Source organism: Eptesicus fuscus, chromosome 25 (assembly GCF_027574615.1).
Source record: "Eptesicus fuscus isolate TK198812 chromosome 25, DD_ASM_mEF_20220401, whole genome shotgun sequence".
NCBI lineage: Eukaryota > Metazoa > Chordata > Mammalia > Chiroptera > Vespertilionidae > Eptesicus > Eptesicus fuscus.
This window is the reverse complement of record NC_072497.1, coordinates 1,485,660-1,510,223: the sequence shown is the minus strand read 5'-3', so window position 1 is coordinate 1,510,223 and position 24,564 is coordinate 1,485,660. Positions and strand designations below refer to the sequence as shown.

Here is a 24,564-nt window from a genome sequence, read left to right as displayed (position 1 = left end):
ACTGTTCTCAGAGGGCGAGAAGGAAAACGCAGGCACGGGCCCAGCCTCTGATCCATGCATCCTTTATTCCGTGACCTGCAGCCGCCGAGCCGCGTCCGAGCCACGGGGCGCGGCCCGGCGACCGGCCGCGGTCCCGCTTTATCACGGCCGGAGGCTGACAGTACATTTAAGGCTTTTACATTTGAAAAAACAAAAGAGGAAAAAAAAAAAATCAAAACGAAAACCCCCCAACACACCTCCAAACCCAAACCCCCTCCCAAGACGCGCGTGCGGCCACGGCAAACGTCTCCGTGTCTGACGCGTACAAGGTGCCGCTCCAGTGTCAAAACCCACCACCCGGCTGGAATCCAAAGATGCGCGTCGTGGAATTTTAGGGGCATAAATTCTTCAACGCGTCAGCTGGTCCTTTTCTTATTTTCTTTTCTTCTTCCTGTTTGTTTTGTTTTGTGTTTTTTTTTTTTTGGTCTTGGAAATGGTATAAAATTTTTTTTTTTAATAGCAAAACCGAGGAATAAAAACCTATTAACAAAATGTATCCAATCATTTACATTACAAAGGAGGGACCCGCAGTTCATGGACGAATCCTGACGGGGGCGGGCGGGGCGGGGGGGAGGGGGGTGGGGCCAAGTACCCATGAAGGGATCGATGCGTAAGGTGATAGCACATACCCACAGGACTGTGTCACACGCCGACGGGAGGGTCTGCTGGGAGGGAAAGGCGGGCGGGGCTCTGGTTAGGCCAACCCGTCCATCAGCACGGGGAAAGGTCTGTGGACGGGTAACGAACAGACACGTGAAAAAAAATAACAAAACAACAAAAAAAACAAAAAACCACACCCCATTTCTTTCTGTTGACGAATATTCCAGTGTTAACGGCGTGGCCAGGGCGGATCCAGTCGATTGCCCTTACGATGATCCGGTGTTGGGGGGCGGGGAGGGGGAAAGGTCGGCGAAAGTTAAGGGCCCCGGCCGGTGTGGCTCAGTGGGCGGCGCGCCGGCCTGCGGACCGAAGGGTCCCGGGTTCGATTCCCGGTCAAGGGCATGGACCTCGGTGGCAGGCTCCTCCCCGGCCCGGGCCCTGGTCGGGGGTGGGTGCAGGAGGCAACCCATCGATGTGTTTCTCCCACATCGATGTCTCTCTCTCTCTCTCTCTCTCTCTTCCCTCTCTCTAAAAACCAATGGGAAAATAGCCTCGGGCAAGGATGAACCAAAAAAGAGGAGAGGTTAAGGAATTGTTGTCACCAGTGTTCAGTAGCTCTAGCACAACTTCCCCCACGGACGGACCCCGTGAATGCGGAGGACATGGTGGGGGGAGATGGGGGAAGGGGGTCCTGCCCAAATGAACCCCGAGCGGTGCGTGAAGAAGAGACGCAGCTGGGAGCATCCTTACCCAGCATCCCCGCCCCCCAGCCCTCCTTCCCGACCCCCCGCGGGGCCACGGGCTGGGAGCCACAGCAGGACCGTGTCGGGAGGCGTGTGAATTAGTAGAAATTCTCTAGCTACGCGGCCGAGGCCTCGCCGGCTCTCGGGTGAGGTCGCTCGCGTCCCGGCCAGGTGCTTCCTCCCGGTCGCCGGCCGTGACCTTGACCTTGACCTTGACCGTGGCCGTGGCCGCGGCCGCCCCCCGGGGAGGGCGTGTGCGGGAGCGGAGGGCCTGTGCTGGCTGTCACTGAGGTCAGGCAGCGGGGCGCCCTCAGGAGTTGGGGAGCTCGTGGGAGATGAACTGTTTTAGCCGCTCCAGGTACTGAGCGTAGAGTTCGATGTCGTTGTGCCCGGCCCCCTCCACCCACAGCGGCTCCACGGCGCGCGGGCAGCGCTCGTACATGGCCAGGCCGTGCGAGAAGTCGATGACCTCGTCCTCCGTCCCGTGAATGACCAGCACTGGGGAGGTGACCTTAGAAATCTTGTCGATGCTGCGGAGAGAGAGGGGGCGGGGGAGAGAGAAAGGACTCGTTAGTGAAGCTCACAGACGATGTCACCAGCCTCCTCCTCTTTTTCTAGAAATCCTATTTTTTTAAAAATCATTCTTAATACATTTTTACTGATTTTATTTTATTTTTTTACAGAGAGGAAGAGAGAGGGAAAGAGAGCTAGAAACATCGATGAGAGAGAAACATTGATCAGCTGCCTCCTGCACACCCCCCACCGGGGATGTGCCCACAACCAATGTACATGCCCTTGACCGGAATCGAACCCGGGACCCCTCAGTCCGAAGCTCTATCCACTGAGCCAAACTGGTTTCGGCCATTTTTATTGATTTTAGAGAGGAAGGGGGAAGGGAGAGAGAGAGATTGAAGCATCCATGATGAGAGAGAATCATGGATCAGCTGCCTCCTGCACGCCCCCCACTGGGAATCGAGCCCACAACCCGAGCATGTGCCCTTGACCGGGAATCGAACCTGGGACCCTTCAGTCCGCAGGCCGACGCTCTATCCACTGAGCCACACCGGTCAGGGCTAGAAATTCTTTCTTAATGTACTTTTTATTGACATCACAGAGCAGTGGTCGGCAAACTCATTCGTCCACAGAGCCAAATATCAACAGGACGACGATTGAAATTTCTTTTGAGAGCCAAATTTTTAAAACTTAAACTATATAGGTAGGTACATTGTTATTAACTTAATGAGGGTACTCCTCAGCTGGCCTCTGCTAAAAACTCAAGGGGCCAAAGAGCCGCGTGTGGCCCGTGAGCCGCAGTTTGCCGACCATTGTCATAGAGGAAGGGAGAGGGAAGAGAGAGAGAAACATCCACAATGAGAGAGAATCACGGATCGGCTGCCTCCTGCACGCCCCACACGGTGGGATCGAGCCCACCACCTGGGCATGTGCCCTGAGCTGGAATTGAACCCGGGACCCCTCAGTCCACAGGCCGACGCTCTATCCACTGAGCCACACCGGCCAGGGACATTGATATGCAATTTTTAATATATTTTTTTATTGATTTTAGAGAGGAAGGAAGAGAGATAGAGAAACATCCACGATGAGAGAGAATCACGGATGGGCCGCCTCCTGCACGCCCCCCACTGGGGATGGAGCCCCCAACCCGGGCCTGTGCCCTGACCGGGAATCGAACCCTGACTTCCTGGTTTCTAGGTCGACGCTCAACCCCAGAGCTGGGCGTCTTAGGGACCTTTCTCTCCAATAGCTCAGGTGGGTTAAACATTGACCAGAGCCGGGAGCCTTTCGCCCTTTGCACATGAAACCTCGTGGAACGTGGGACGGGGGACGTGGACGAGAAGAAAGGTCACCTGTTTAGCAGGGAGGGACCGAAACTCAGGGAGACAAACCCCATCGCCGGGCCCCCGAGACGGCGAGGGGCTCTGACATCACCCGCATTCCTCCCGCCTGCAAACAGCTGTCCCAGCGAGACGCCAGGAGGATGGCAAAGCCTCGCCCGGGCCGTGTCCCCGGCCAAGATGAGAGCCACGGCGGCGGCAGCCACAGCCTCGCAGGTTAAGAGGCATGTTTATAGTCCTGGCCGGTGTGGCTCAGTGGATAGAGCGTCGGCCTGCGGACTGAAGGGTCCCGGGTCCGATTCCCAGTCAAGGGCACATGCCCGGGTTGCAGGCTCGATCCCCAGTGGGGGGGCGTGCAGGAGGCAGCCGATCCAGGATTCTCTCTCATCATGGATGTTTCTACCTCTCTCTCTCCCTCTCCCTTCCTCTCTGAGATCAATAAAAATATATTAAAAAGAAAAAGAGTCATGTTTATAAACTACCTTCCCCCGCACATAACGTTCAAGGGACTTCTTCTAAGATGTGTGAGTCCGATGACGGTCCATTTAAAAGATGCGTCCCGGCCCTGGCCGGTGTGGCTCAATGGATAGAGCATCGGCCTGCGGACCGAAGGGTCCCAGGTTCAATTCCCGGTCAAGGGCACATGCTCAGGTTTTGGGCGGGATCCCCAGTGGAGGGCATGCGGGAAGCAGCCAATGGATGTTTCTTTCTCATCAATGTTTCCATCTCTTTCGCTCTTCCTTTGTCTCTCTCTAAAAATAAAATAAAATAGTATTTTTTAAAAAAGTGTGGAAGTCCCTGACGGTATAAAAACATTTTTTTTTTAAAAAAAAATCAAGGAATGAATGCATAAGTGGAACAACAAATCGATGTCTCTTTCTCCCTCCCTCCCTTCCTCTCTCTCTAAAACAAATAGGTAAAAAAAAATTTTTTTAAAGGAGGAGGTGGGGCAGGCTAGAAGGGGTCAATGGAATAAAAAAAGAGAGACATTCTAATACTTTCAAAAAAATAAAGATTTTTTAAAAAAAGAAAATGGGGCCCTAACCGGTGTGGCTCAGTGGATAGAGCGTCAGCCTGCAGACTGAAGGATCCCAGGTTCGATTCCGGTCAAGGGCATGGACCTTGGTTGCGGGCACATCCCCAGTGGGGGTCGTGCAGGAGGCAGCTGATGGATGTTTCTCTCTCATTGATGTTTCTAACTCTCTCTCCCTCTCCCTTCCTGATTTTTCCGAGAGGAAGGGAGATGGAGAGGGATAGAAAAACATCGATGAGAGAGAAACATCCATCAGCTGCCTCCTGCACCCCCCCCCACTGGGGATGTGTCCGGAACCAAGGTACAAGCCCTTGACCGGAATCGAACCCGGGACCCTTCAGTCCGCAGGACGGAGCTCTATCCACTGAGCCACACCGGCCAGGGCTGTGGCTGTGTTTTGCGATCCGTGCTCACTGAAGGGTCATTCCAAAACAGCTGTTCCCTCTGTTGCCAGGGCAACCCCTCGCCTGGCTGCCCACACGCACCCTAAGCACCTCCCTTTCGGCCACCGAGCGGCCTCTCGTTCCCAGCTCAGCGCCAACCTGGCGGCCCGGGAGGCGCCCGCCGGCCACTCAGCATTCCGGGCCGCAGCCCTGGAGAGGGCAGAGCCGGGCGCTCCCAGGGCACGGAGTGCACCCAGTCCTGGTACCCACCTCTCGGAACTGCCCCCCCCCCTCCCGAGGGGTCCCCCGGCTCCTGCCTGGGAGCGAGGCAGGCCGTGTCAGGCACAACTTCGTGACCACACTTCACCCCCGGCGACCGCCGAAGGACCGTCGGAACCCTCACACCCGGCCGGCGTGGCTCAGGGGCTGAGCGTCGGCCCGTGCACCAGGAGGTCCCGGTTCGATTCCCGGTCAGGGCACAGGCCCGGGGTGCAGGGTTCGATCCCGGGTCGGGGAGCACGCGGGAGGCAAGCGATGGATGTTTCTTTCTCACATCAATGTTTCTCTCTTGCTCTCTCTCTCTCTCCTGTTCTCTAAATATCTATGAGGCCTGACCGGTGTGGCTCAGTGGATAGAGCGTCGGCCTGCGGACTGAAGGGTCCCAGGTTCGATTCCGGTCAAGGGCATGTACCTGGGTTGCGGGCACATCCCCAGTAGGGGGCATGAAGGAGGCAGCTGATCGATATTTCTCTCATTGATGTTTCTAACTCTCTGTCCCTCTCCCTTCCTCGCTGTAAAAAATCAATAAGATATATTTAAAATAAATAAATGAATATCCATAAAAACGCCCTCAGGTGAGGATTGAAAAAAAAAAAGAAAAGTTTCTCGCAGGTAGTGCTCAGTGCCGAGCGCGCCAGCCCTCGGACGGAAGGGTCCCGGGTTCGATTCTGGTCAAGGGCACGGAGCTTGGTGGTACGAAGGCTTGCTCCCCGGTCTTGGCTGGGGCGCCTGCAGGAGGCAACCTATGGATGTGGCTCTCGCATCCGTGTTTCTCTCTCTGTCTCTCCCCCTCCTCCCCTTCCTCTCTCTAAAAACCAATCTGGCCCTAACCGGTGTGGCTCAGTGGGTAGAGCGTCGGCCTGCGGACTGAAGGGTCCCGGGTTCGATTCCGGTCAAGGGCATGGACCTTGGTTGCGGGCACATCCCCAGGTGGGGGGCGTGCAGGAGGCAGCTAATGGATGTTTCTCTCTCATCGATGCTTCTAGCTCTCTCTCCTTCTCCCTTCCTCTCTGTAAAAAATCAATAAAATCTATTTTTTAAAAATAAGGTAAAAAATGAGTAAAAACCAGCCCGTGGAACAGGGTCCTCGGGGTGAGGGTGAACAACCACAAGCAAACGTGTGGGCGCTGGCCGTTTTCCTCGGCGTGAGCGGCCCACGCTGGGCGCCTCGTCCCACCCCGTCTGCATGCACGTGGCTCCCCCGGGGGCACGAACTCCGACCCCTGGGAGCTCGGCATCCCACACAGACGGCCGGGAGGCGGGTCCGAGCGAGCGAGGCCCTCCGGCGCCACCGGGTCCATCCGGCCGGCGGACCACACCCCGAGGCCCACGTCTCGCCCGGTGGGCGCGTCCCGCTCACCTCCACGGCCGGGGTCGGAGGGGACGGGGACCGGGGGGCGGGCGGGCTCACCTGGGGAACACGTCGAAGCAGTACGTCTTCCGGGTGTCGGGGAAGGCCACGCGCAGGCCGGACATGAGAGGTGAGTGGAGGATGACGGCCGCACACTCGTACCGCGAGGCCAGGTCCACGGTGGGCACGGTGCCGATGCTCTGCCCGTACAGGATGATGTTCTCGGGGCTCACGCCGTACCTGCGGGGCCAGAGGAGCGCGCCGTGAGCCGGCGGAGGGAAGAGGGAGAGACCAAGACCACCCGGCAGCCGGCGCGGCTCCGTGGCGGAGCGCCGACCTGGGAGCCAGGAGGTCGCGGTGCGATTCCCGGTCGGGGCACAGGCCCGGGTGGCGGGCTCGATCCGCAGTGGGGGGCGTGCAGGAGGCGGCCGATCGGTGATTCTCTCTCATCGTGGATGTTTCTCTCTCTCTCCCCCCTCTCCCTTCCTCTCTGACATCCATCTATGTATATAAAAGGCTCATATGCAAAGTGTCCCCTTGGGAGTTCAACTGCTCGCTATGATGTGTGCTGACCACCAGGGGGAGGTGTGGAATGAAGGAAGGGCCCAGCCAGCAGCCAGGGAAGGGAGGCCCCAGCTGGCATCCGGAAGGCCCCAACTGGCCCTGATCGCTGGCCAGGCCTAGGGACCCTACCCGTGCATGGATTTCATGCATTGGGCCTCTAGGAGGAGGGAGAGGAGGGGGAGGAGGAGGAGGAGGAGGAGATGGAGAAGGAGGAGGAGGAGGAGGGAGAGGAGCAGGAGGAGGAGGGAGGAAGAGGAGGAGGAGGAGGGGGAGGAGGAGGAGGGGGAGGAGGAGGAGGAGGAGGAGGGAGAGGAGGAGGGGGAGGAAGAGGAGGAGGAGGAGGAGATGGAGGAGGAGGAGGAGGAGGAGATGGAGAAGAAGGAGGGGGAGGAAGAGGAGGAGGAGGAGGAGAAAGAGAAGGAGGAGGAGAAGGGGGAGGAGGAGGGGGAGGAGGAGGGGGAGCAGGAGGAGAACAAAAAGAAAGAAAAGAAAAGAGAAGAAAAGAAAAGCTATGCCCGACCTAGAAAGTTAACTCGGGGAAGAGGTCACACAGCTGAAGACAGGATGTCGGACAAGCCGGACGGAGAGATGGAGCGTGGCAGGGACGAGGGGAGAACCCAGGAGTCTGGGTGACAGAGGCGGGGAGAGCAGGGCCCGGGGGACCCACCCCCTCCAGGCCGCAGGGGACGCGGGAGAGCTGCGGGGAGGAGGGGAGGCGGGCTCAGGTACGGGAGATCTTGGAGGCAGAGGCGGGATGAACGAGCGCATTACTTAGCATCGCAAAGGCTGCCTGCGGGGACCCAAAAATAACCCTCCGACCCTGGAAATAGCAGAGGAAGCCAGCGGGGAGGGACGGCCAAGATAAACCATCCTGCTTCTCCGCAGAGCGTCAGCCCATGGTACTCTGAAAGCCGCCCGCCCCCGGGTGCTGGGGGAGGGGGGGAGGGGCCACGGTAGCTTTTATTTTATTTTTATTATTTTTTAAAATATATATACTAGTGGCCCGGTGCACGAAATTCGTGCACGGGGGCGGGGGGTGTCCCTCAGCCTGGCCTGCACCCTCTCCAATCCGGGACTGCTGGCTCCTAACCACTCGCCTGCCGGCCTGCTCGCCCCCAACTGGCCCCCCCTCCTGGCCTGATGACCCCTAACCGCCTCTGCCTCAGTCCCGCCACCATGGCTTGGTCCAGAAGGACGTCCGGAAGGACATCCGGAAGGTCTCCCAGTCTAATTAGCATATCACCCTTTTATTAGTATAGATTTTTTTTATTTCAGAAGGAAGGGAGAGGGAGAGAGAGAGAGAGAGAGAGAGAGAGAGAGAGAAACATCCATGATGAGAGAGAATCATGGACCGGCTGCCTCTTGCACGCCCCACACTGGGGATCGAACCCGCAACCCGGGCACGTGTCCTGAGTGGGGAATCGAACCTTGACCTCCTGGTTCCTAGGCCGACGCTCAGCCCCTGAGCCACGCCGGCCGGGGTCTCTGTTAGCTTTTAGTCCTCATTGCTTCTGTCTGACTTATCACGGCGTGAATACGTTATCCGGGTGAAAATGTCAAATTCTGCCGTTAAAATGGAACGCACCTCTCCTGTCATGTTAAGTTTTTTTTTTAATTGATTTGGGAGAGAGAGAGAGAGGAAGGAAGGGGAGAGAGAAACATGGATGTCCGAGGGACGCGTGGATCGGCGGCCTCCTGCACGCCCCACACTGGGGATGGAGCCCGCAACCCGGGCCTGTGCCCTGACCGGGAATCGAACCCTGGCCTCCTGGTTCATAGGCCGATGCCTAACCACTGAGCCACACTGGCCAGGGCTCCCCTCACGCCATTTACTAAGCTGCTCCCTGACACACACGCATCACCGGGTGCCTCGTGACATACCTGACTGTACCTAACGGAGATTTATTCTCCATGATGCCCCACGGGCACTCGAAAAAGGACCGGGTCCTGGCCGGTGTGGCTCAGTGGATAGAGCGTCGGCCTGCGGACCGAAGGGTCCCGGGTTCCATTCCGGTCAAGGGCACGTGCCTCGGTGGCAGGCTCCTCCCCGGCTCGGGCCCTGGTCAGGGCGGGTGCAGGAGGCAACCCATCGATGTGTCTCTCTCTCTCTCACATCAACGTTTCTCTCTATGTCTCTCCCTCTCTCTTCCATTCTCCCTGAAAATCAATGGAAAAATATCCTCAAATGAAGATTAAAATAATCTCTATATATAAAAGCCTAAAGGACCCAATGACCGAGCGCTGTGATGCGCACTGACCACTAGGGGGCAGACACTCAACGCAGGAGCCGCCCCCTGGTGGTCCGTGCGCTCCCAGCAGCCAACCTCCCGCGGCCCTGTTCGCCCGCCAGGCCGAGGGACCTGACCCGTGCATGAATTCGTGCACCGGGCCTCTAGTAACAACAACAACAACAACAATAATAATAATATCACGCGGGGCCGATCTTCCCAGTCCCACAGCCTCAGGACCAGGACGTGAGGCTCAGCCGGGTGCTGAGGGGTGGTGTCTGCGGGGAAGACGGAGGATAGCAGGGGGGGCAGGGCCGGGCCCACCATCCCCACCCACCCCAGCGGGCCAGCGGCCTCGCTCCAGATGGCTCTCTACCACTCTCCCTAAAAATTAATGGAAAAATACCCTCGGGGGAGGATTCACAAGAACAACAACAAAAAACGGTGAAAAAGAATCAGTATTTCCCCCGCCGGAACCATACAAGATGCCAGTACACAGGCCCTGCCCGGCCGGCGTGGCTCCGTGGCTGAGCGTCAACCTAGGAACCAGGAGGTCCCGGTTCGATTCCCGGTCAGGGCACACGCCCGGGTTGTGGGCTCCATCCCCAGTGGGGGCCGTGCAGGAGGCAGCTGATCCGTGATGTTTCTCTCTAGTCACGGATGTTTCTATTTCTCTCTCCCCCTCTCTCTCTCTCTCTCTCTTCCTCTCTCTCCCTCCTTCTCCCTCTCCCTTCTTTTCTGAAATTAATAAAAAATGCATTAAAAAAAACACGCAAGACTCCAATCTGGGATTCCGTGGATAAACCCTTATGAGAACGGCTAATGCCAAGCTCGCGAGCAGCTGGCGTGATGAATCGCACGTCCCTGGGCGGGCACGGCTCGGGGAGCCCCCTTCCTCGAGGCCCCACGGACATGGGAGGGGGGGCGGGCGGGGGTGTTAGGGATGTTCACTCCCCATCGCGAAAGGGAACTCCTGCCATTCGGGAGGAAACGCTGGCCCGATTTTATTATTTTTAAAAATATATATATTTTATTGATTTTTTACAGAGAGGAAGGGAGAGGGAGAGAGAGTTAGAAACATCCATCAGCTGCCTCCTGCACGCCCCCTACTGGGGATGACCCCACAACCAAGGTACATGCCCTTGACCGGAATCGAACCCGGGACCCTTCGGTCTGCAGGCCGACGCTCTATCCACTGAGCCACACCGGTTAAGGGCCCGCTGGCCCGATTTTAAATGCACGGGCCGACGCGTTTAAAATAGGTCACCCTGGCTCTTTAAGACCCACTTCAGGAGGGACTGACGGGGGAGTGAGAAATAAAACTGAACAGCACGGAGGGAGGGAGGGAAGTCCCGGAGGGAGGGAGACGCGGCTGGACCGCGCGCACACAGCGGACCGAATCATTCGAAAGCCGCGGCTCACGTGCGAAAACACTCCAACCTGCAGAGGGTTTTCTGTGGGTTTGTTTGAGCCGACAACTGCCGGGAAGCAGAATTCTCAGCGGATGGGGGGGATGACGCTCCGGAGAATGGCTGTGTTCCGCCTATTTTTACACATTGCCATCAAAGGAGGGGACGTAGGTGGGTGACAGGAAATCCACAGGGGATGGATGAGGGAGGCGGGAGGAAGCAAAGCGGGGGAACCCCTGGGATTGGATAAAAGGTAAGATGATGGACACCTGCTTCTTTTTCTTAGGTGGGCGCGGGAGAGTTAACAGTCAGCAATCCAACCCTATGTAATAAAGAGGTAATAGGCAAATTGACCATCACGCCCTCACAAGATGGCTGCCTACGACCAGGCCGGCTTGGGGGGGGGGGGGCGGTTAGTGAGGGACGACCAAATGACTGAACAGCAGGCTGCATGGGGCGACCAGGCTGGTGGGGGGGGGGGGCATGAGGGGCGATTAGGCCAGCAAGAGGGGCAGTTGGGGGCGACCAGGCCAGCAGGGGGGGCAGTTGGGGGTGACCAAGCCGGCGGGGGGGGGAGGGTAGTTGGGGGCGACCAGGCTGGCATACAGAGGCAGTGAGCGATTTCGAATTATTATTATTATTATTATATAACCTATATAATAAAGAGCTAATATGCAAATGGCCGTCACACCCTCACGCCCTTGTGCTGGAACTGCTCAGACACTCAACACTGGGGAGAGAGGAATGGGGACCAGCCGGGCTGTGGCCTGGGAGAGGGACAAGCCACCCGCCCCACAGTCCTGGGTGCCTGCAGCCGTGGCTGGCCGCAGGGAGGGAAGCCGGGGTCCCGGGTGCCTGCAACCAGCTGGAGGAGGAAATCCTGGGTCCCAGATGCAGGGCAAGGCAGAGGTGGTTAGGGGCAATCAGGCCAGCAAGGGAACAGTTAGGGGCGATCAGACAGGCAGGGGAGCAGTTAGGGGCGATCAGGCAGGCAGGGGAGCAGTTAGGGGCGATCAGACAGGCAGGGGAGCAGTTAGGGGCGATCAGACAGGCAGGGGAGCAGTTAGGGGCGATCAGGCAGGCAGGGGAGCAGTTATGAATGATCAGGCAGGCAGGGGAGCAGTTAGGGGCGATCAGGCAGGCAGGGGAGCAGTTAGGGGCAATCAGACAGGCAGGGGAGCAGTTAGGGGCGATCAGGCAGGCAGGGGAGCAGTTAGGGGCGATCAGGCAGGCAGGGGAGCAGTTAGGAATGATCAGGCAGGCAGGGGAGCAGTTAGGGGCGATCAGACAGGCAGGGGAGCAGTTAGGAATGATCAGGCAGGCAGGGGAGCAGTTAAGGGCGATCAGGCAGGCAGGGGAGCAGTTAAGGGCGATTAGGCAGGCAGGCAGAGGTGGGTTAGGGGCAATCAGGCAGGCAGGCGAGCAGTTCGGAGCCCGAGGTCCCCGATGGCGAGAGGCAGTCGGACATCCCCTGCGGGGTCCTGGATTGGAGAGAGTGCAGGCTGGGCTGATTTTTCTTACAGAGAGGAAGGGAGAGGGATAGAGAGTCAGAAACATCGATGAGAGAGAAATATCCATCAGCTGCCTCCTGCACGCCCCCCACTGGGGATGTGCCCGCAACCAAGGTCCATGCCCTTGACCGGGAATCGAACCCGGGACCCTTCCGGTCCGCAGGCCGACGCTCTATCCACTGAGCCACACCGGCCAGGGCTAAATATATTTTTATTGATGTCAGAGAGGAAGGGAGAGGGAGGGAGAGAGAGAAACATCCATGAGGAGAGAGAATCACGGATTGGCTGCCTCCTGCACGCCCCTCCACTGGGGATCGAGCCCACAACCCAGGTACATGCCCTTGACCGGAATCGAACCCGGGACCCTTCCGTCCGCAGGCCGACGCTCTACCCACTGAGCCACACCGGCCGGGGCTTATTTGTTGATTTGAGAGAGAGAAGCATCGCTGTGTTGTCCCCCTTTCCGATGCGCTCACCGGTTGATCCTTGTCTGTGCCCCGACTGGGCATCGAACCCGCCACCCTGGCGTATTGGGATGAGGCTCTAACCCCTGAGCTCAGGGCCGGGGGGCTGACATTCACTTTTTCACGTGCCAATATCGGCACCTGGGGAACAGTTCCTCGCTAGTGTTGTTCACAGCCAACGCGACCTGTCCGTTCACCGGTTTACAGAAGGGTAAACCGAGGCACAGAGCAACAGCAAGGGCGGGGGATTCAAACCCAGGCGCCGCCCCCCCCCCCCCCCCCCCGCCCGGAGGTCCTCCCTCCCCCCCAGCCCCAGGGCTCCCTGGACTAATCCTTTGCCACCTGCATCTTATCAGACCTCAGGGGACAAAGGGCAAACTCCGCAGAGCCATGGGGGGCGGGGAATCCCCCCCAAAGGCATTCCAGGGGCCACCTCCTTAGAAAATTCCTTCCCTCCCCTTTCAATGGATTTGCAGGGGTTCACCGGGCATTCTTCTCCTTCAGAAAACCCTTGAGACAAAAACACGGAATTCCATCGGAGGGGGAGGGGGGACGCGGCTCTCCAAGGGTATTCAAAGTCATCTTTCAAATGCAAATTGGAGATTTTTTTTTTTTTGTGCCATAGAAAACCTGGGAACAATGAGAGACTTTGCAAGCCATTAGCCCAGCACCCAATGCCCGCCCGCCTGCCTGTGCATCAGGGGCTGGGTTTGTTGGAGGACTGAAATGTGTAAGATCTTTCATGCCTCCTCACGCTCAGATCCTGGGATTCTGAGAAAAGAAACCCAAAAAAAATATTAGGGAGCCCGGCCTCTGAGCGTCGACCTAGCAACCAGGAGGTCAGGTGTGGACGAAAGGGGCCACGTGCTGACCTGACAGCTCAGGGGAGGCCTGCGTGGCGGCCTTGCAAACTCAGAGACCTCACGTCACCCCACAGGATGGTCTGAAATTAAACTTGAACGAGAAGCAGGGATGGTGGGGGGTCGCCTCCTAGGCCGGTGTCTTCCCGGACAAGGTCAGCCTTTGCCCTCACGGAGCCTGTCCCATACATACTAGAGGCCCGGTGCACAAATTCATGCATGGGTGGGGTCGGGCCGGCCCACCCCGATCAGGTGTGTGTGTGTGGGGGGGGCGATCAGGGGTGGGGCCGGCCAGGGGAAGGGCCGTGGCAGTAGGCAGGCTGGCCCCGCCCCCTGGTCAAACTCCCGGCTGAACTCCCGGTCCGGACTCCTGTTCAAGGGGACAATTTGCATATTAGCCTTTTATTATATAGGATTTTAATGTTTTACTTATTGGCTTTAAAGAGGGATGAAAGGAGAGCGAGAGGAACAGGGATGTGCTGTTCCACTTACTGATGCATTCGTGCTTGTACGTGGGCCCTGACCGGGGGTCGAACCCACCACCTGGGTGTATGGGGACGACGCTCTAACCAGCTGAGCTACCGGCCAGGGAAGGTGTACAGATGCAAATGGCAGGAACGTTTCATGTTAGGAGGACGCCAGGGATCACTGAAAAACGCAGCGATGACAAGCACAGACCCCCGAGACTTCCTGGAGCTCTTTCTGACAACGGGGATAAATCAGGAAGTCGAACCCGCGCACAACCATCTGGCATCGCACAACTTTGCCGTCCACCTAATTACACGCCCCCTACCCCTACCTCCCCTACCCCCGTCTGGTTCTGCCCAGGACAGCCCCTAAAAACAGCTTTGGAGCAAGACGGATCTTACACCCTGGCCAGTGTGGCTCAGTGGATAGAGTATCGGCCTGCAAACTGAAGGGTCCCGGGTTCAATTCCAGTCAAGGGCACATGCCCAGGATTGTGGGCTTGATCCCAAGTAGGGGGCGTGCAGGAGGCAGCCGATCCATGATTCTCTCTCATCATGGATGTTTCTATCTCTCTCTCTCTCTCCCTCTCCCTTCCTCTTTGAAATCAATACAAATATGTTTTTAAAAACCTATACTGATAAAAGCGTAATATGCTAATTAGACTGGATAGACCGGACGTCTTCCGGTTGTCCTTCCGGACAAAGCCATGGTGGCGGGGGCCAAGGCAAAGGTGGTTAGGGGCGATCAGGCTGGCAGGGGAGAGCAGTCAGGGGCGATCAGGCTGGCAGGCAGAAACAGTTAGGGGCAATCAGGCCAGCAAGCAGGCAGAGGGGTTAGGGGTGATCAGGCAGGCAGGCAGGCAGAGGGGTTAGGGCGATCAGGCAGGCAGGCAGGCAGAGGGGTTGGGGGGATCAGGCAGGCAGCAGGCAGAGGGGTTAGGGGCGATCAGGCAGGCAGGCAGAGGAGTTAGGGGTGATCAGGCAGGTAGACAGAGGCAGTTAGGGGTGATCAGGCAGACAGGCAGAGGCAGTTAGGGGCGATCAGGCAGGCAGGCAGAGGGGTTAGGGGCGATCAGGCAGGCAGGCAGGTGAGCCGTTAGGAGCCAGCGGTCCTGGATTGCGAGAGGAATGTCCGACTGCTGGTTTAGGCCCGATCCCTGGGGGTCCTGGATTGGAGAGGGTGCAGGCCGGGCTGAGGGACCTCCTTCCCCGCTCACCCCTGTGCATGAATTTCATGCACCGGGCCTCTAGTAAATAAATAAAAATAAAAAGCAATGGAAAAAAATATCCTCGGGTGAGGATGAACAAAAAAAAAAAAGGAAGACGGATCCTGCTATAGTTGCCGCCCGCAGCCTCCCTCTGTGGCTGTGGCCTGAATACAGGGCTTGCTGGTCCCTTCAGCTCAGCGTCTCCGCCCGCGTTTCACCGTAACCCTTTAACGAAAAGGCGGGCGGAGGAGCCGTGGGATCACGCGTGTCCTGGACGCCGTCGGGGCTCCCTGTTTCATTCCCGTGAACGAGACGCCCCGAGGCGGCGGGTAGCCGCTCGCCTGCGCGTGAATGGCCGGGGCTTCCCAGAAACAGGCGGTTTCCAGGTTCCCGCGGAGCTCCGGCCTTGAACACGCTCCGGCTGATCAATACCGAGGAAGTTATCAATGAGCGGCAGGCGGTCCAGGAGCCCCGAAGACGCGACAGGAAGCCGAGGGACCAGGCATCGGGGGAGCATTCGTAGATTTGTACAAATCATATATATATATTTTTAGCCCTGACCGGTGTGGCTCAGTGGATGGAGCGTGGGCCTGCGGACTGAAGGGTCCCAGGTTCGATTCTGGTCAAGGGCATGGACCTCGGTTGCGGGCACATCCCCAGTAGGGGGTGTGCAGGAGGCAGCTGATCGATGTTTCTCTCTCATCGATGTTTCTCACTCTCTGTCCCTCTCCCTTCCTCTCTGTAAAAAAGTCAATAAAATATATATTTTTTAAAAAGTTACTAATGCATAGCCCTAGCCAGTTTGGCTCAGCGGAGAGAGCATCAGCCTGCGGACCGACGGGTCCCGGGTTCGATTCTGGTCAAGGACACATGCCCGGGTTGCAGGCTCCATCCCCCGTGGAGGGCGTGCAGGAGACACGGATCGATGATTCTCTCTCCTCATGGATGTTTCTCTCTCTCTCCCTCTCCCTTCCTCTCTGAAATCAATAAAAAATATATATATTTTTTAAAAATACGAATGCGTCGGCCGTGCCCCAAAGCTAAAACAGGACAGGCCGGGCTCACTCAACGACGCTCTTTCCTCTTCACTGCAAATGAAGCAAACATCCATCGGGCCCACACCCACCGAGCGAGGCTCGCCCTGGTATTATCTGCATGTGTGTGTGTGTGTGTGGGGGGGGGGGGGGGTGAAGGAAGGAAGGAAGCGATTTCTTTAAACACTAGTGGCCCGGTGCATGAAATTCGTGCACGGTGGGGAGGGGGGGGCTCCCTCAGCCCGGCCTGCACCCTCTCCAATCGGACATCCCTCTCCCAATCTGGGACCGCTGGCTCCTAACCGCTCACCTGCCTGCCTGCCTGATCGCCCCTAACCGCTCTCCCCTGCCGACTTGATCGTCCCCTAATTGCCTCTGCCTGCCTGATCGCCTCTAACTGCCTCTGCCTCGGCCCTCGCCACCATGGCTTTGTCCGGAAGGAAGCTGGACGTACGGGAGATGGCCGGTCGACCCGGTCTCATTAGCATGTTACCCTTTCATTAGTATAGATTCCTTCAGATGGAAGCACCCGGTGCTCCCCGTGATCGGAGCATGCCGCCCCCACAGCCCTAATTATCTAATAAGAGGATAATGTGCAAATTGGTCGGGACGAGTCGCGTAACGACCGATCAGCAGGCTGTGTCCCCGCCCCCTGTGCCGGCCCAGAGACATGAGGCTCGCATCCCCGACCCCCTGCGCCAGCCCAGGGGTCTGCAGGCCTCCTGCACTGGGACGGGGCACAGGCCACGCTGGGGGATCCCCCACCCGCCGCCCCGAGTGCACAAATTTCGTGCACCGGGCCACTAGTTGTACTGATCACGCTAAGCAACGCTGACAGCCCACTGCGCTCTTACTAAGTGGAAGGCATGTGCTGGAGCATGCATCAGGAGGCGGTGGTGGTTATTATTTATCACCAGAGGCCTGGTGCACGACATTCGTACACTGGGGGGGAGGGGGGTCCCTCCGCCCGGCCAGGGCCCTCTCGCAGTCCAGAGCCCCTTGGGGGATGTCCGCCTGCTGGCTTAGGCCTGCTCCCCGCGAACCCGGCTTCTAGCTGAGCGGCGCTCCCCCTGTGGGAGCGCACTGACCACCAGGGGGCAGCTCCCGCATTGAGCGTCTGCCCCCTGGTGGTCAGTGCGTGTCATAGCGACCGGTCGTTCTGCCATTCGGTCAATTTGCATGTTAGCCTTTTATTATATAGGATTATTATTACTGCCATTATCATTTTTTTAAAATATATTTTTATTGATTTCAGAGAGGAAGGGAGAGGGATAGAGAGATAGAAACATCCATGATGAGAGAGAATCACGGATCGGCTGCCTTCTGCACACCCCCTACTGGGGATGGAGCCCGCAACACAGGCATGTGCCCTTGGCCAGAATGGAACCCAGGACCCTTCAGTCCACAGGCGGACGCTCTATCCATTGAGCCACACCGGCTAGGGCCATTATCATTTTTTCAAATACATTTTTATTGATTTCAGAGAGGAAGGGAGAGGAGAGAGAAACATCAATGATGAGAGAGAATCATTGACCGGCTGCCTCCTGCACGCCCCACACTGGGGATCAAACCTGTAACCCAGGCATGTGCCCTTGACCAGAATCGAACCCGGGACCCTTCAGTCCTCAGGCCGACGCTCTATCCACTGAGCCAAACCGGCCAGAGCATCATTTTAAAAAATATATTTTTTTATTGATTTCAAAGAGAAGAAGGGAGAGGGAGAGAGAGAGAGAGAGAGAGAGAGATAGAAACATCCATGGTGAGAGAGAATCATGGATCGGCTGCCTCCTGCACGCCCCACACTGGGGATGGAACCTGCAAACCAGGCATGTGCCCTGACCGGGAATCGAAGCGTGATGCCGCAACCTTTTACGGCGGGGGTTCAGGATCTGAAGACGGGGCCGTGAACCAATGAAAACACTCGACAAGAAATGCGAATTTAGAAGGCACGGGGGGCGGGGGCCAGTTGAAACCTCTCTCTCGGAGAGGCACGGCCAGCAGGCAGCAGACAGACCGACTCAAAGGCCAATAAAGATCAGTAAACATTTACTTCGGGGCTATCAGGTCGGGGACATCGCTTCGAGCCACCGCTATCTCAGCACGGAACAACCCGGCGCGCCGCGCTGGCCCTGCCAAAGCTCAAGGTCCATCAGCCTTCCGCGTCCCTCGGTGCACTCTCACGACGGCCCGGACCATGGACGGACGGCTCCCCGCCGCGTGACCTCCCGGCCCACAGGTCGACGCCCAGCCACGGAGTCACGCCCACGGGGCACCTCCCTCCGTCTCCACGCACCTGGCTTTAACGTTAAGCTCTTCCTCGCGGGCCGGTCTCGTACAGGGCGTCGCCTGTTTTCTTTCCGGAAGGATCCGCGTGCTTTCTCGCCGGACGCCGGACGCCCTTCCTAACAGGTTCCCTTGCCCATTCGGAGTCCGTAGATTCCCGGCACTCTCCCCTCGCTGGCCTGGCCGGTCCCTCGGAGACCACAGGGCCTCAGAGATGCCAGGTCATTCACTCCAGCACGTCCAGAGACGCCAACCCCAGAGAGCCCTAACGGTAAACGTCGCTGGCCACCGACAGACGCTCTTCCGACCCGGGGTACCCGGCCACCGTCCCGGGACTCACGGGTTTTCCTATTCCGGATCCCACGAAATCACACGAACGCCGCGACACGGCCCCGCGTGGTGACAGATTCAAAATGCCGCTGAGATCGAACCCGCACTTTCACAGCTCGCAGGGTCAGCGTGGGGTTCGGGACCCTCCGGGGGACCTACCACAGTGTCCTACCACACGGAATCGCTACATGTGTGCTTAACGGATCATGGCCGGCTGGTCCCATGAATGAATGAATGAATGAATGAATGAATGAATGAATGAACGGGAAGATGAAATGTTAAACCTTCCGAAATCTGCCTTTCGCACTCAGGCCATGAGTCTCTTGTTTATCAGCGGTGAGCGGAATCGCGAATGCCCCAGCTCTCTCGTTGCTCTAGATCCGTGGTCGGCAAACGGCGGCCCGCGAGCCACAGGCGGCTCTCTGGCCCCTTGAGTGTGGCTCTTCCACAAGACACCACGGCCTGGGCGAGTCTATGTTGAAGAAGTGGCATTAGGAGAAGTTTACGTTTAAAAAATGTGGCTCTCCAGAGAAATTTCGATCGTTGTGCTGTTGATATTTGGCTCTGTGGGCTAATGAGTTTGCCGACCACTGCGCTAGATTAAAACATTTACATTGGACCCTGGCTGGTGTGGCTTGGTGGGTAGAGCGTCGGCCTGCAGACTGAAGGGTCCTGGGTTCGATTCCCGGTCAGGGCACATGCCTAGGTTGTGGGATCGATTCCCAGTGCGGGGCGTGGAGGAGGCAGCCGGTCCGTGATTCTCTCTCATCATGAATGTTTCTATCTCTCCCTTCCTCTCTGAAATCAATAAAAATATATATGTGGTTTTTTTTTAAATGTTTCATCAGAAATACTCTCAGCTTCGTTCTCCAGGTTACTCACCTGCGTGGGTTTATACTTTCAAACTAGTTTGATCTGCTCCCTCTGGAGCCACAGGTCCCAGTTCCTTTTTTTTGTTTGTTTAAATATATTTTATTGATTTTTTTTTACAGAGAGGAAGAGAGAGGGAGAGAGAGTTAGAAACATCGATGAGAGAGAAACATCGATCAGCTGCCTCCTGCACACTCCCTACTGGGGATGTGCCCACAACCAAGGTACATGCCCTTGACCGGAATCGAACCCAGGACCCTTCCGTCTGCAGGCCGACGCTCTATCCACTGAGCCACACCGGTTAGGGCTTCTATTTTTAATCCTACCTAATAAAAGGCTAATATGCACATCGACCAAACGGCGGAACGACCGGTCGCTATGACGCGCACTGACCACCATGGGGCAGATGCTCAACGTAGGAGCTGCCCCCTGGTGGTCAGTGCGCTCCCACAGGGGGAGCGTCGTTCAGCCAGAAGCCGGGCTCCCGGCTGGCGAGCTCAGCGGCGATGGCAGGAGCCTCTCCCGCCTCCACAGCAGTCGGACATCCCCCGAGGGCTCCCGGACTGTGAGAGGGCGCAGGCCGGGCTGAGGGACACCCCCCCCCCCACTAGTGCACGAATTTCGTGCACCGGGCCTCTAGTGTGCAATAAAACAGAACATATTCTGCCATGTGCACCGCCCTAGGAAACATCAAATACTGTGTTGAACCACTTGCTTCAGATCTAGAGACATCCGTGTGTGTGTGTGTGTGTGTGTGTGTGTGTGAATCAAGATATAAAAATGTGTTTCTTACTGTGGGGGGTCACCATCCAAAGGGTCTGAGGCCCTGGCCGGGCAGCTTAGTCGATTAGAGCATCGTCCCAATACGCCGAGGTTAGGGGTTTGACCCCCCGGTCAGGGTACATACAAGAATCGGCCAGTGAATGCAATAATCCTACATAACAAAGAGGCGATATGCAAATTGACCCTCATGCCCTCGTACAAGATGGCCGCCCCCATGTGGTCAAAGATGGCCGGCCGGGGAGGGTAGTTGGGGGCGACCAGGTCTGCAGGGGAGGGCAGTTGGGGTGACCAGGCCTGCAGGGGAGGGCAGTTGGGGGCGACCAGGCCTGCAGGGGAGGGCAGTTGAGGGGGACCAGGCCTGCAAAGGGGAGGGCAGTTGGGGGCAGTTGGGGGTGACCAGGTCAGCAGGGGAGGGCAGTTGGAGGGGACCAGGCCTGCAGGGGAGGGCAGTTAGGGGCGACCGGGCCTGCAGAGGAGGGCAGTTGGGGGTGACTGGGTCAGCAGGGGATGGCAGTTGGGGGTGACCAGGCCTGCAGGGGAGGGCAGTTCGGGGTGACCAGGCCAGCAGGGGAGGGCAGTTGGGGGTGACTGGGCCAGCAGGGGAGGGCAGTTAGGGGCCAACAGGCTGGCAGGGGAGTGGCTGGGGGGTGATCAGGCTGGCAGGCAGGGAAGCAGTTAGGGGCAATCAGGCAGGAAGGCAGGTGAGCAGTTGGGAGCCAGCAGTCCTGGATTGTGAGAGGGGTCCCAGATTGGAGAGGGTGCAGGCTGGGCTGAGGGACACCCCCCACCCATGCACGAATTTCATGCACCGGGCCTCTAGTAATAATAATAATTTTAGAAGGTGTGACAAGCCCAGGACAAGAAGTCGTGTACGATTTCTTCGAATCCTAAGACCCTCCAGTTGGACAGGCGTGCCTGGCAGTCGAGGGTGGCGTTCCGGCTTCATGTTAAACACATCGTGTGCAAAATGTAGATACATCATCAGATAATTCAGAGCGAAGCCCTATTCCAGAACCACGCCATGCGTTCAACTGAGCGTGACCCGAGCCTCCAGGAAGCAGCTACGCCTCACAGATGTTGTAACGCAGACACACCTGCCTCCGCGGGCAAAGGGCGGGCCTGGTCCCTCCATGCGGACGCTCAGGTAGGGAAGGACAGGGCGCTACAGGCATCTTATTATAAAACCTACTCAAGGGAGAACTTCACTCTCTCAATTAAGAAAGCCTAATGCCAAACCCTTATTTCATATCCATATATATATATGTATATATACTAGTGGCCTGGTGCACGAAATTCGTGCACTGGAGGTGGGGTCCCTCAGCCCGGCCTGCACCCTCTCCAATCCGGGACCCCTCAGGGGATGTTTGACTGCCGGGATCGGGCCTAAACCGGCAGTCGGACATCCCTCTCGCAATCTGGGACCGCTGGCTCCTAACCGCTCACCTGCCTGCCTGCCTGATTGCCCCTAACCACTCTGCCTGCCGGCCTGCCAGCCTGCTCTCCCCCAACTGCTCCCCCTGCCGGCCTTCTCGCCCCCAACTGCCTCCCCTCTGCCAGCCTGCTCCCCCCCAACTTCCCCCTCCCCTCCTGGCCTGATTGTCCACAACTGCGCCCCCCTGCCGGCCTGCTCGCCCCCAACTGCCCTCCCCTCCTGGCCTGATTGCCCCTAACCGCCTCTGCCTTAGCCCTGCCACCATGGCTTTGTCTGGAAGGATGTCCGGAAGGTCTCCGGTCTAATTAGCATATTACCGTTTTATTCGTACAGATTGATTTCAGAGAGGAAGGGAGAGGGAGAGAGAGAAACATCCATGATGAGAGAGAATCATGGATCGGCTGCCTCCTGCACGCCCCACACGGGGGATGGATGCTCTGACCGGGAATCGAACCCTGACCTCCTGGTTCCTAGGTCGACGCTCAGCCACGGAGCCACGCCGGCCGGGCCCAACCCCTTCTTTTGAATACCTTCGTCACCGACAGCAACGCACAGACCGTGTGCAAAACATACCTTTGACACCCTTTCCCGGAACAGGTGGCTCTGAACAACCTGTGGCTTCTGACTCAACGTATTTGCATACGACATCCGTGTCTGCCCGGAAAAGCCGGGATCCCAGTGACACGGGACTTCAGCACTCGGAGAGGCCACATGCATGACATCTTAAGGACTTCCTGGTGTCCAAGCCATTTTTTCCCCCCCCAGAACAGCAAAGGGTATAACGTACGAGCTCCTTTAGGCTCAGGAATGGGGACAGGGTCTCCTGAATAAGTCCCGCAAACACATTTTATTTTTATGTTTATTTTTTTTTAATATATTTTTACTGATGTCAGAGAGGAAGGGAGAGGGAGAGGGAGAGAGATAGAAACATCCATGAGGAGAGAGAATCATGGGTCGGCTGCCTCCTGCACGCCCCCCACTGGGGATCGAGCCCGCCACCCGGGCATGCGCCCTTGGCCAGGAATCGAACCCGGGACCCTTCCGTCCACAGGCCGGCGCTCTACCCACTGAGCCTCAGCAAACACGTTTTAGGGAAAACCTGTGTAGGGAGGGGTTAAGGCCACAGGGGTGCCCACAGACATATTCTGCGACCCTGTCCCCTGAGGATGTCCCCGCAGACACCCTCCCCGGTCTGTCCACCCACCTCTGACCTCGGGCGGGGGAGGGAAGGTCACAGACAGAAAAAAGAAAAAAGAAAAAAAAAAAGGGCGCCAGGTGAAGTGACTGGCCCAGTTTTGTCCAAGCGGAGAATGGAACTCAAGTGTTCTGTTTGCCCTGGCGGGATGGCCCTCAACTTGAGCCTGGCCCCGTCCAGGGCCCTCCCTCCGGTGGATGCCAATCCAAGGTAAAGAGAACCCCCAAACCCCTGGAACACCCATGAGCACCCTGAGTTGCTTGCCCAGGCTCAGGGAAGGCTGCCAGGCGGCGGGGGGCAGGTGGGCACCCCTCGCGTCCTGCCCGCGCGGCTTCTCTGCCCACCAGGGCACCAACTTCACACCCCCAGCCAAGCCTTTGGGGGGCGCGGGGGGGGGGGGCGGCCCATCTCACTCCAGAGCTTCCCGGGAACCAGGCAGGCAGAGGTCTCCAGGCGCCCTGTGCCCGGCCCAAGGTCACGGGAGCCCCAGGGACCTTCCGTCTCCGGGCTGCAACTCACACACACACACACACACACACACACACACACACACACACTCCACGCCAACCCAGCCGCCTTCTTCCAGCCGGGGAGCACCCCACGCGCCACTTGGGGTGACCAGAGCCACAGAAGACGCAGCCAGGGGGAAAGGCCGGGGGCACCCAGCTGTGCGCGCCCAAGCGGGCAAAACCCTCCGGAGTCCGGGCTCTCCAGGAACCTCAGGGGTGATGGAAGGGGGGGGGGGGGACAAGGCCAGGACGCACCAGGAGGCGAACGCACAGCCCAGGAGGCACCCCCCTACCCGACCCGTCTCCCTGCCCCGCACGCAGCCCAGGCCGGGCCGGGCCGGGCCGGGCCAGGCCGGACCGTCTCTCCGCCGCCCTCCCCCTGCCCCCCCCCCCGGGGGCGCGCGCGCGCGCGGGGGCTCACCGGGTGCGCAGCGCCTGCCAGGCGGCGTCGATGTCCGCGTAGAGGTTCTGCTCCGAGGGCCGGCCCGAGCTGACGCCGTAGCCCGAGTAGTCGTAGGAGAAGATGTTGCAGTTGATGCGCGAGCCCAGGCCGATGTAGAAGCTGCACATCTGGCCCAGGTCCACGGCGTTGCCGTGCGAGAAGAGCAGCGTGTAGCGGCCGGCGGGCGCGCAGCGCACGAACATGCAGCCCAGCCGGTTGTCGCGGGCCGTGCGCGAGAAGAAGACCTCGACGGCGTCCAGCTCGCGCTGCGAGTACTGCCAGTCGGCGCGCTCGCTCAGGTGCAGGGAGCACGCGCCCGCGCCCTCCTCCGCCGCCGGGCTGGCCGCGGGGATCGGGGTGGCCGCGTGCGCCGGGGCCGGGGCCGGGGCCGGAGCCGGAGCGGCCGGGGCGGCGGGGACCGGAGTGGCCGAGGCGGCCGGGCCCGGGCCAGCGCGCTGCTCGGGCGCCAGCACCGTGTAGGTGGGCTCGGGCGGCAGGAAGGCCAGCTTGGCGGCGATGCGGCTCGGGCAGGGCGGGCAGCAGAAGAGCCAGCACAGCTCGCCCAGCGAGAAGCCGTTCATCCTGGGGCCGGGCTCGGGCATCGGGGCGGCTGGGCCCCCGCCGGCCGGGCAGGCGGGCAGGAGCGAGGCGGGCGCGCGGGCGCGGGGAGCGCGCGGAGGGAGGCGGGGCCGGC

At 58.6% G+C, this 24,564-nt stretch overlaps 1 protein-coding gene across 1 annotated transcript; it reads right to left on the bottom strand.

Annotated features, from left to right (window-relative positions):
* Window positions 1–930: 930 nt before the first annotated feature.
* ABHD17C (abhydrolase domain containing 17C, depalmitoylase) lies at window positions 931–24,564 on the bottom strand. The gene is made up of 3 exons (XM_054713374.1): window positions 23,850–24,564; window positions 6,342–6,521; window positions 931–1,912 (listed from the first exon to the last, which is right to left on the bottom strand). The coding sequence occupies exons 1-3, from the start codon at window positions 24,470–24,472 to the stop codon at window positions 1,693–1,695; spliced, it is 1,023 nt and encodes a 340-aa protein (XP_054569349.1). The 5' UTR covers window positions 24,473–24,564; the 3' UTR covers window positions 931–1,692.

Bases quoted from the DNA above. Each gene is read 5' to 3' on its own strand.
- ABHD17C (XM_054713374.1), bottom strand. From the start codon at position 24,472: ATGCCCGAGCCCGGCCCCAGGATGAACGGCTTCTCGCTGGGCGAGCTG. The intron at 6,522-23,849 runs GTGAGCCCCCGC...CTGGCCCCGCAG, and splicing joins TGGCAGGCGCTGCGCACCCG to GTACGGCGTGAGCCCCGAGA. The intron at 1,913-6,341 runs GTGAGCCCGCCC...CTCTCTCCGCAG, and splicing joins TGCTTCGACGTGTTCCCCAG to CATCGACAAGATTTCTAAGG.